Below are 11,479 nucleotides of genomic sequence, written 5' to 3'. Positions count from 1 at the left end.
CCTCAATGAAAAAAAGCAAGAGAAAGATCGGATTTAAAAAAAAAAAAAGAAAAATACAACTGTTAAAGAAATCGTTTAAGTCAACATTGATTTGTTTTAGACAAGGATATTGCAACCATCACTTAAAGTTTGGTGGCACATTCTTTAGTAGGTCCTTAAGACAATATATTTAAGCTAATTTACAATTTGATTTGATGTTAACTTTTTAAACATCACTTCAAAATAATGCCCTCACAATAGCCTTTTTAAAATGTATTTAAATGTTTCATAAAAAATAATGGTGGCTTTATTATAGTAGTGCTCAATAGCACCACTATAGTTAAGGGTCTACCAGGTTTCCATTAAGAACACCTATGTCTGAGTTCACCTTAAAAGATCATATCAGCTTCAATCAGTTGGATAGTGCACAAAAAAGCAGTTTTATCAGTTGCTGGTGCTTTTTCTGTACTACTAGATATCAAAAAATTTTCAATATATCTTCAAAATCCAACTTCTATAAAGTAAATCAAATCAATCACCTCGTGACTTAGACTTTAGAACAAAGTAGAGACACCTGCAGTTATCAGTAAATTGCCACCTTTAATCCATTCTGCAGTGCCCTATGGAAGGGTCACAGAAAGACAGTTATGACTGTATGAAAATATGATTCTTGATACAGAATCAAAAGTTATTTTCAATTTCCTTTGCTTTTTATAAAGTCCACAATAACAATACTTAAATGCACTTTTTTTTCTGTGATATAATTAAAACCCAGTGTTATTTCAATTGAACTTAAAATAGAATCCCTGGTCTGAATTAGACTTTAAATCATACTGTAAACATATTTGGTATAATTTATTGATCATCATCCAGTTGCTCCAAAAGGGTCCCTCTACACTTTTCCAATTCCCCTTCACTCAGTTCACTGCCAGAAGTATCCCAATTACCAGAATCCTTTCCAGTCTTTTTCTTAGGTGATTTGTGTTTTGACTCTGATCTTTGTCTAGTTCTGTCTTTTTCACTTTCCTGGTCTTTTTCTTTTTTATCCTTCTCCCGTTCAGCATCTGACTCTGGAGAGTCAGATTTATGTCTTCTTTTCTTGCTTTTCTTCTTATGTTTTTTTGATTTCTTATAACTTCTCTCAGATTCAGCACTAGAAGAATGTTCTGAAGCAGAACGAGACTCTGATCGCTGTCTTTTTTTCTTTGAATGGCTGTCATCATCATCTGAATCTGACCCTGATCGAGAGCGGGAGCGTTTCCTGTGATGTTTTTTAGATTTCTTAGAGTGTTTCTTATTCTTTGAATGATGATGCTGACATTCACGCTCAAGCACATGCATAAAATCTTTAAATATTCGTTTTCTTTCAGACTCTAGAGTTATATCCTCAAATGCTGGCTCTTTTACAAATCTCTCCCAGGTATCTTCCCAGACAGCATCCAATTCTATTGGAGGAGTAGCTTGTTTCAACATACTCTTAAATGCAGATACTTTTCATTTCATCTTCTGAGCCTCCTCTTTTTCTCTTTCACGTTCACGGGCTTCTACCTTTTCTAGTAAACTATTGAAAGCCAACTTAATATTTCCTGCATCTAATGTGGTTGATCTTTTAGTCGAACTGATTATTGCCACAAAGTCTTCAAAAGTAGTATTTACTTCAACTACAAATCCTTTATCCTTTAGAATGTCTTTTATTATCTTCTTCTCATCATGATAACGTGCTTTAAGATCCTCAACATAAAACTTGAAAAGGTCAAGTGCAGTTGATGCCGGCTGACCAAGCATATTAGTGAATCTAATGTCGGAACTAATTGTTGGATACAATTCCATCCAAGATGACATAGAATGCAGTTGTCCATGTTCATGCAGTTCATCTAAAAATATCTGAAATGATTCTCTGTTTTTACGCTGTCGTCTCCTTTCCCGAAGCAAACTCTTCTGTTTTTCTTCTTCATCTTCCTTTTCTAAAGCCTGAATGTGTTCTTCAAAGCAAATTAACGCATCTTCTTTATCCATGTTCTGTAACTCTTCATCTTCTGCAAAAGTTGGATTATCCATCAGATACTGCTGGGCTTCAGACCAAGTAGTAGAGTATGTCACATTAGCCATGTTGTCACGTATGTTTTTTAAGGCTTCCCAATTTCTCTTTCACAACTGCTTTGCTTGCTCCTTTTCTTTTTTTGAAAGAAAGAATAAAACATCTTCATAGATTTCAAGACGATCACGTTCTGATATTGCATTCCAGACTTCCATTTCTCCAAACATTTGCTCTGCTTTTTTGTATCTAGTTGTGGAAGTCATTTTTTCATGATTTTCAAGAAAACACTGAAAGGATTCCTTAGCCTCTTTGTATTTGGATCTTGCTTCTTCTTTTTCTTCTTTCTCTGTCTGGACTTTATAAGCATTAAAGGCCTGCTTTTTTTTCACTCAACTTTGCTAAAGCACTGTATCGTGGCTCATTAATGATCATTTTCATAGCTTGCTCCCATGAAGCATTAGATGGTACCCGCTTTTCCTTCAATAATTCTTTAAATGCTTGCTTTGTTTCCTCCTTTGTATTCCAAGTATATGTTTTTTTTTGCTGGTTGGCTTTCTTCCTCCTCCTTTTTGGGAGTAAAATCAGCTACAGTTTCCTGCTTAGATGTTTCTTCTCCAGTATTACTAGACACTTCAACACTTTGATCCTGAACAGCAGGGGTACTAGTAAGTTGTGCTTGTTCTTCAGTCGAAATTGTTACTGTATTTTCATTATCTACAACAATAGCAACAATCGAAGTAACCTCAGGCTCAGGAACAACTGGAACAGTTCCACCGACAGTACTAGAAGCAGAAGTGGAAGCACTTGCATTGGCTGCAGCAGCAGCTGCTGCTTCTGCAGCAGCCATGGTGCTCATTGTGGTTGGAATTTCTGTTGTAGGAACTGGGGCTGTTGATGTGGTGCACTCTTCTTGTTTACTGCTTTCTTCAGCTTTGATCATTGCATGCAGGTTTGATTTTGTAATAAGACTTCCAGCAACAGTGGTATTCTGTTATCCTTCAAGATCTTCAAGTTCTTTAGGTTTCGCCCAGCAGGATTCTTTTGTTTGAGAATTGTAACAGTAAGGCTTTCCAGAGTCAGATTTGTACTCCTTCCAAGGGCATTTAGATAAAAGTTGCTCAGCAGGAGTTTTAAGATCATCTGGTTTCTCCCAAGTAGACGGTTTTGTTTCAGTATTATAGTAGTAGGTCCTTCCATCAGGTGATTTATGTTCAGTCCACATTGATTTTGCACTGGATGTTGTACCTGCTGCTACATCCATATTATTTACTCCTGGTGGTAAGGCAGGCTGCATGGAAGCCTGAGACATATGAGACATCATCATTCCAGGCATTACTGAAGACATCATTCCAGGCATTTGCCCCATTGGTGGTCCTCCCATTGGGGGCATCATTTGTGGCATCATTCCATGAGGTACAGGAGGCATATTCGCTCTCTGACCCATAGGATGCATCCCCATTGGGGCATAATGCATGCCAGGGTGCCCCATCATGAGGCCTCCATGCTTGGCTCCCGTCCCCGGCCTCATCGTTGGACTCAGACTGCTCCGCTGGCAGCCACTGTCTCTACATATACCAACGAGAAACGATCTGAGTGGCTGGCGCCCACTGGGGCTAAAGGTTAAAGGCTGCCCTGCACTACGGGGTGGGATCAGCGGGGCCAATAAGCTGACAGGTTTCCCTGCTGTCCAATCAGACTGCGCTGCCGACACGCAGCTCTTCGGCGATTCGCCCCCAGCCTCAGCCTCACTCAGGCTTCACCTGAGGCTGCCAAGGGTTGGGTAGGGTGGGGTGGGGGTGGAGTAAGCAGTTTCTAGCGTTAGCGGTGGCCGGGGCCGGATGCGTGCACGCGGGGCTCGAGGTGGAGGGAGGGGGCGGGGAAGGCGAGAGGAGGCGTCGTGAGGAGTGGGTTCGAGCTCAGTACGCACCAGCTGGCGAGCGCGTGCCAGGGTGGGGGTAGGAGGCGTGCCGAGCGGTGTGGAGGGAAGTTGTGGTAGGGGCGGAGAGAACAATGCGACAAGGAAGGAGGAAAGGGCAGTTAAGGGAGGCAAGGGCGTGGGGAGCTGAGCTGCCAATAATGAGGGAAGCCAGGGCAAGTGCAGGCATAGAGGGGAAGAAGGGAGAAAGCAAATAGGTTCGGGAATGTGTATTAGAAGGGCATGGGTGGGCGCTAGGACCGAGCGTCGGGGAGGTGCGGCTTTGGGGCTGCTGGGGCACGAGCTTGCATTTCCTTTTCTCTTTTTGTGAGTGTGTATGTGTATGCTTCTCTGAGAGACTTTGTCTGTATATCTTTGTTTTTACCATTTCTCCTAGGGTTCTGTCTGTCCGGTTTTTCTTTTTTTTTTAAGTACAGATTTTAGCACTTGTTATAATTGGTGGATGTCTTTTTGGCTTGGCTACTCTCTTTTTTCTTTCTTTTTTTATTATTTTCTAATTTTTTAATTTTTTTTAAACATCTTTATTGAAGTATAATTGCTTTACAATGGTGTGTTAGCTTCTGCTTTATAACAAAGTGAATCAGTTATACATATACATATGTTCCCATATCTCTTCCCTCTTGCATCTCCCTCCCTCCCACCCTCCCTATCCCACCCCTCTAGGTGGTCACAAAGCACCGAGCTGATCTTCCTGTGCTATGCGGCTGCTTCCCACTAGCTATCTACTTTACATTTGGTAGTGTATATATGTCCATGACACTCTCTCACCCTGTCACATCTCACCCCTCCCCCTCCCCATATCCTCAAGTCCATTCTCTAGTAGGTCTGTGTCTTTATTCCCATCTTGCCACTAGGTTCTTCATGACCTTTTTTTTTTCCCCCTTAGATTCCATATATATGTGTTAGCATACTGTATTTCTTTTTCTCTTTCTGACTTACTTCACTCTGTATGACAGACTCTAACTCCATCCACCTCATTACAAATACCTCCATTTCATTTCTTTTTATGGCTGAGTAATATTCCATTGTATATATGTGCCACATCTTCTTTATCCATTCATCCCATGATGGACACCTAGGTTGCTTCCATGTCCTGGCTATTGTGAACAGAGCTGCAATGAATATTTTGGTACATGACTCTTTCTGAATTATGGTTTTCTCAGGGTATATGCCCAGTAGTGGGATTGCTGGGTCATATGGTAGTTCTATTTTTAGTTTTTTAAGGAACCTCCATACTGTTCTCCATAGTGGCTGTATCAATTTACATTCCCACCAACAGTGCAAGAGTGTACCCTTTTCTCCACACCCTCTCCAGCATTTATTGTTTCTAGATTTTTTGATGATGGCCATTCTGACCAGTGTGAGATGATACCTCATTGTAGTTTTGATTTGCATTTGTCTAATGATTAATGATGTTGAGCATTCTTTCATGTGTCTGTTGGCAATTTGTATATCTTCTTTGGAGAAATGTCTATTTAGGTCTTCTGCCCATTTTTGGATTGGGTTGTTTGTTTTTTTGTAATTGAGCTGCATGAGCTGCTTGTAAATCTTGGAGATTAATCCTTTGTCAGTTGCTTCATTTGCAAATATTTTCTCCCATTCTGAGGGTTGTCTTTTGGTCTTGTTTATGGTTTCCTTTGCTGTGCAAAAGCTTTTAAGTTTCATTAGGTCCCATTTGTTTATTTTTGTTTTTATTTCCATTTCTGTAGGAGGTGGGTCAAAAAGGATCTTGCTGTGATTTATGTCATAGAGTGTTCTATCTATGTTTTCCTCTAAGAGTTTGATAGTGTCTGGCCTTACACTTAGGTCTTTAATCCATTTTGAGTTTATTTTTGTGTATGGTGTCAGGGAGTGTTCTAATTTCATACTTTTACATGTACCTGTCCAATTTTCCCAGCACCACTTATTGAAGAGGCTGTCTTTTCTCCACTGTATATGCTTGCCTCCTTTATCAAAGATAAGGTGACCATATGTGTGTGGGCTTATCTCTGGGCTTTCTATCCTGTTCCATTGATCTATATTTCTGTTTTTGTGCCAGTACCAAACTGTCTTGATTACTGTAGCTTTGTAATATAGTCTGAAGTCAGGGAGCCTGATTCCTCCAGCTCCATTTTTCGTTCTCAAGATTGCTTTGGCTATTCGGGGTCTTTTGTGTTTCCATACAAATTGTGAAATTTTTTGTTCTAGTTCTGTGAAAAATGCCAGTGGTAGTTTGATAGGGATTGCATTGAATCTGTAGATTGCTTTGGGTAGCAGAGTCATTTTCACAATGTTGATTCTTCCAATCCAAGAACATGGTATATCTCTCCATCTATTTGTATCATCTTTAATTTCTTTCATCAGTGTCCTATAATTTTCTGCATACAGGTCTTTTGTCTCCTTAGGTAGGTTTATTCCTAGATATTTTATTCTTTTTGTTGCAATGGTAAACGGGAGTGTTTTCTTAATTTCACTTTCAGATTTTTCATCATTAGTATACAGGAATGCAAGAGATTTCTGTGCATTAATTTTGTATCCTGCTACTTTACCAAATTCATTGATTAGCTCTAGTAGTTTTCTGGTAGCATCTTTTGGATTCTCTATGTATAGTATCATGTCATCTGCAAACAGTGACAGCTTTACTTCTTCTTTTCCGATTTGGATTCCTTTTATTTCTTTTTCTTCTCTGATTGCTGTGGCTAGAACTTCCAAAACTATGTTGAATAATAGTGGTGAGAGTGGGCAACCTTGTCTTGTTCCTGATCTTAGTGGAAATGGTTTCAGTTTTTCACCATTGAGGACAATGTTGGCTGTGGGTTTGTCATATACAGCCTTTATTATGTTGAGGAAAGTTCCCTCTATGCCTACTTTCTGCAGGACTTTCATCATAAATGGGTGTTGAATTTTGTCGAAAGCTTTCTCTGCATCTATTGAGATGATCATATGGTTTTTCTCCTTCAATTTGTTAATATGATGTATCACGTTGATTGATTTGCATATATTGAAGAATCCTTGCATTCCTGGAATAAACCCCACTTGATCATGGTGTATAATCCTTTTAATGTGCTGTTGGATTCTGTTTGCTAGTATTTTGTTGAGGATTTTTGCATCTATGTTCATCAGTGATATTGGCCTGTAGTTTTCTTTCTTTGTGACATCTTTGTCTGGTTTTGGTATCAGGGTGATGGTGGCCTCGTAGAATGAGTTGGGGAGTGTTCCTCCCTCTGCAATATTTTGGAAGAGTTTGAGAAGGATAGGTGTTAGCTCTTCTCTAAATGTTTGATAGAATTCGCCTGTGAAGCCATCTGGTCCTGGGCTTTTGTGTGTTGGAAGATTTTTAATCACAGTTTCAATTTCAGTGCTTGTGATTGGTCTGTTCATATTTTCTATTTCTTCCTCGTTCAGTCTCGGCAGGTTGTGCATTTCTAACAATCTGTCCATTTCTTCCAGGTTGTCCATTTTATTGGCATAGAGTTGCTTGTAGCAATCTCTCATGATCGTTTGTATTTCTGCAGTGTCAGTGGTTACTTCTCCTTTTTCATTTCTAATTCTAGTAATTTGAGTCTTCTCCCTTTTTCTCTTGATGAGTCTGGCTAATGGTTTATCAATTTTGTTTATCTTCTCAAAGAACCAGCTTTTAGTTTCATTGATTTTTGCTATTGTTTCCTTCATTTCTTTTTCATTTATTTCTGATCTGATCTTTATGATTTCTTTCCTTCTGCTAGCTTTGGGGTTTTTTTGTTCTTCTTTCTCTAATTGCTTTAGGTGCAAGGTTAGGTTGTTTATTTGAGATGTTTCCTGTTTCTTGATGTAGGCTTGTATTGCTATAAACTTCCCTCTTAGAACTGCTTTTGCTGCATCCCATAGGTTTTGGATCGTCGTGTCTCCATTGTCATTTGTTTCTAGGTATTTTTTGATTTCCCCTTTGATTTCTTCAGTGATCACTTCGTTATTAAGTAGTGTATTGTGTACCCTCCATGTGTTTGTATTTTTTACAGATCTTTTCCTGCTACTGATATGTAGTCTCATAGCGTTGTGGTTGGAAAAGATACTTGATACGATTTCAATTTTTTTAAATTTACCAAGGCTTGATTTGTGACCCAAGATATGATCTATCCTGGAGAATGTTCCATGAGCACTTGAGAAAAATGTGTATTCTGTTGTTTTTGAGTGGAATGTCCTATAAATATCATTTAAGTCCATCTTGTTTAGTGTATCATTTAAAACTTGTGTTTCCTTATTTATTTTCATTTTGGATAATCTGTCCATTGGTGAAAGTGGGGTGTTAAAGTCCCCTACTATGATTGTGTTACTGTCGATTTCCCCTTTTATGGCAGTTAGTATTTGCCTTATGTATTGAGGTGCTCCTATGTTGGGTGCATAAATATTTACAATTGTTATACCTTCCTCTTGGATTGATCCCTTGATCATTATATAGTGTCCTTCTTTGTCTCTTGTAATAGTCTTTATTTTAAAGTCTATTTTGTCTGATATGAGAATTGCTACTCCAGCTTTCTTTTGATTTCCATTTGCATGGAATATCTTTTTCCATCCCCTCACTTTCAGTCTGTATGTGTCTCTAGGTCTGAAGTGGGTCTCTTGTAGACAGCCTATATATGGGTCTTGTTTTTGTATCCATTCAGCCAGTCTGTGTCTTTTGGTGGGAGCATTTAATCCATTTACATTTAAGGTAATTATCGATATGTATGTTCCTATTCCCATTTTCTTAAATGTTTTGGGTTTGTTATTGTAGGTGTTTTCCTTCTCTTGTGTTTCTTGCCTAGAGAAGTTCCTTTAGCATTTGTTGTAAAGCTGGTTTGGTGGTGCTGAACTCTCTCAGCTTTTGCTTATCTGTAAAGGTTTTAATTTCTGCATCAAATCTGAATGAGATCCTTGCTGGGTAGATTAATCTTGGTTGTAGGTTTTTCTCCTTCATCACTTTAAGTATATCCTGCCACTCCCTTCTGGCTTGCAGAGTTTCTGCTGAAAGATCAGCTGTTAACCTTATGGGGATGCCCTTGTGTGTTATTTGTTGTTTTTCCCTTGCTGCTTTTAATATGTTTTCTTTATATTTAACTTTTGACAGTTTGATTAATATGTGTCTTGGCGTGTTTCTCCTTGGATTTATCCTGTATGGGACTCTCTGTGCTTCCTGGACTTGATTAACTATTTCCTTTCCCATATTAGGGAAGTTTTCAACTATAATCTCTTCAAATATTTTCTCAGTCCCTTTCTTTTTCTCTTCTTCTTCTGGGACCCCTATAATTCGAATGTTGGTGCGTTTAATGTTGTCCCAGAGGTCTCTGAGACTGTCCTCAGTTCTTTTCATTCTTTTTTCTTTATTCTGCTCTGCAGTAGTTATTTCCACCATTTTATCTTCCAGGTCACTTATCCGTTCTTCTGCCTCAGTTATTCTGCTATTGATCCCATCTAGAGTATTTTTAATTTCATTTATTGTGTTTTTCATCGTTGCTTGGTTCCTCTTTAGTTCTTCTACGTCCTTGTTAAATGTTTCTTGCATTTTGTCTATTCTATTTCCAAGATTTTGGATCATCCTTACTATCATTATTCTGAATTCTTTTTCAGGTAGACTGCCTATTTCCTCTTCATTTGTTAGGTCTGGTGTGTTTTTACCTTGTTCCTTCATCTGCTGTGTGTTTTTCTGTCTTCTCATTTTGCTTATCTTACTGTGTTTGGGGTCTCCTTTTCACAGGCTGCAGGTTCATAGTTCCCGTTGTTTTTGGTATCTGTCTCCAGTGGCTAAGGTTGGTTCAGTGGGTTGTGTAGGTTTCCTGGTGGAGGGAACTAGTGCCTGTGTTCTGGTGGATGAGGCTGGATGTTGTCTTTCTGTTGGGCTCGTCCACGTCTGGTGGTGTGTTTTGGGGTGTCTGTGGTCTTATTATGATTTTAGGCAGCCTCTCTGTTAATGGATGGGGCTGTGTTCCTGTCTTGCTAGTTGTTTGGCATAGGGTGTCCAGCACTGTAGCTTGCTGGTCCTTGAGTGAAGCTGGGTCTTGATGGTGAGATGGAGATCTCTGAGAGATTTTTGCCATTTGGTATTACGTGGAGCTGGGAGGTCTCTTGTGGACCAGTGTCCTGAAGTTGGCTCTCCCACCTCAGAGGCACAGCCCTGATGCCTGGCTGGAGCACCAAGAGCCTTTCATCCACACGGCTCAGAATAAAAGGGAGAAAAAATGGAAAGAAAGAAAGAAAGAGGATAAAATAAAATAAAATAAAGCAATTATAATAAAAAATAAGAAAAAAATTATTAAGAATAGATTTATTAAGAAAAAATTTTTTTTAATTTTTAAAAATAGATTTATTTTTTATACTAAAAATAAGAAAAAAATTATTAAGAAAAAATTTATTAAGAAAAAAATTTTTTTAATTTTTTAAAATAAAAAATATGAAAGAACTTATTAAAAAAAATTTTTTAAATTTTTTAAAAATAGAAAATAAGAAAAAAATTATTAAGAAAACATTTATTAGGGAAGAAAAATTTTTTAAGTTAAAAAAAACAAAACAAAACAAAAAAAAAACGGACGGACCTAACCCTAGGACTAACGGTGAGAGCAAAGCTATACAGACAAAAATCTCATCCAGAAGCATACACATATACACTCACAAAAAAAGGAAAAGGGGAAAAGTTAATATATCCTGCTCCCAAAGTCCACCTCCTAAATTTGGGATGATTCGTTGTCTATTCAGGTATTCAACAGATGCAGGCACATCAAGTTGTTTGTGGAGCTTTAATCCGCTGCTTCTGAGGCTGCTGGGAGAGATTTCCCTTTCTCTTCTTTGTTTGTACAGCTCCCGGGGTTCAGCTTTGGATTTGGACCCGCCTCTGCGTGTAGGTCGCCTGAGGGCGTCTGTTCCCCGCCCAGACAGAACAGGGTTAAAGGAGCAGCTGATTCGGGGGCTCTGGCTCAGTCAGGCCGGGGGGAGGGAGCGGTACAGAGGAGGTGCGGCAAGCCTGTGGCGGCAGAAGCCGGCGTGACGTTGCAGCAGCCTGAGGCGCACCGTGCGCTCTCCCGGAGAAGTTGTCCCCAGATTACGGGAGCCTGGCCGTGGCGGGCTGCACAGGCTCCCGGGAGGGGCGGTGTGGAGAATGACCTGTGCTCGCCCACAGGCTTTTTGGTGGTGGCAGCAGCAGCCTTAGCGTATCATGCCCATCTCTGGGGTCCGCGCTGATAGCCGTGCCTCGCGCCCGTCTCTGGAGTTCATTTAAGTGGCGCTCTGAATCCCCTCTCCTTGCACGCCGCGAAACAAAGAGGCAAGAAAAAGTCTCTTGCCTCTTCGGCAGCTGCAGACTTTTTCCCGGACTCCCTCCCGGCTAGCACCGAAGCCCGAGCCCCAGCTCCCAGCCCCCGCCCACCCCAGCAGCTGAGCAGACAAGCCTCTCGGGCTGGTGAGTGCTGGTCGGCGCCAATCCTCTGTGCGGGAATCTCTCTGCTTTGCCCTCCACACCCCTGTGGCTGCGCTCTCCTCCGTGGCTCCGAAGCTTCCCCCCTCTGCCACCCGCAGTCTCTGCCCACGAAGGGGCTTCC

General features: G+C 40.2%; 1 protein-coding gene across 1 annotated transcript; it reads right to left on the bottom strand.

Annotated features, from left to right (window-relative positions):
* Positions 1–682: 682 nt before the first annotated feature.
* On the bottom strand, positions 683–3,582 carry LOC133097461 (pre-mRNA-processing factor 40 homolog A-like). The gene is given in 3 exon segments (XM_061199325.1): positions 683–2,400; positions 2,402–2,557; positions 2,559–3,582. Coding segments are annotated over 3 exon segments (2,709 nt in total). The 5' UTR covers positions 3,546–3,582; the 3' UTR covers positions 683–834.
* Between the last annotated feature and the right edge of the window lie 7,897 nt (positions 3,583–11,479).

Source organism: Eubalaena glacialis, chromosome 9, assembly GCF_028564815.1.
Source record: "Eubalaena glacialis isolate mEubGla1 chromosome 9, mEubGla1.1.hap2.+ XY, whole genome shotgun sequence".
NCBI classification, from domain to species: Eukaryota; Metazoa; Chordata; class Mammalia; order Artiodactyla; family Balaenidae; genus Eubalaena; species Eubalaena glacialis.
Note: the sequence above shows the minus strand (reverse complement) of the source record. Positions and strands in the feature narration are given on the sequence as shown.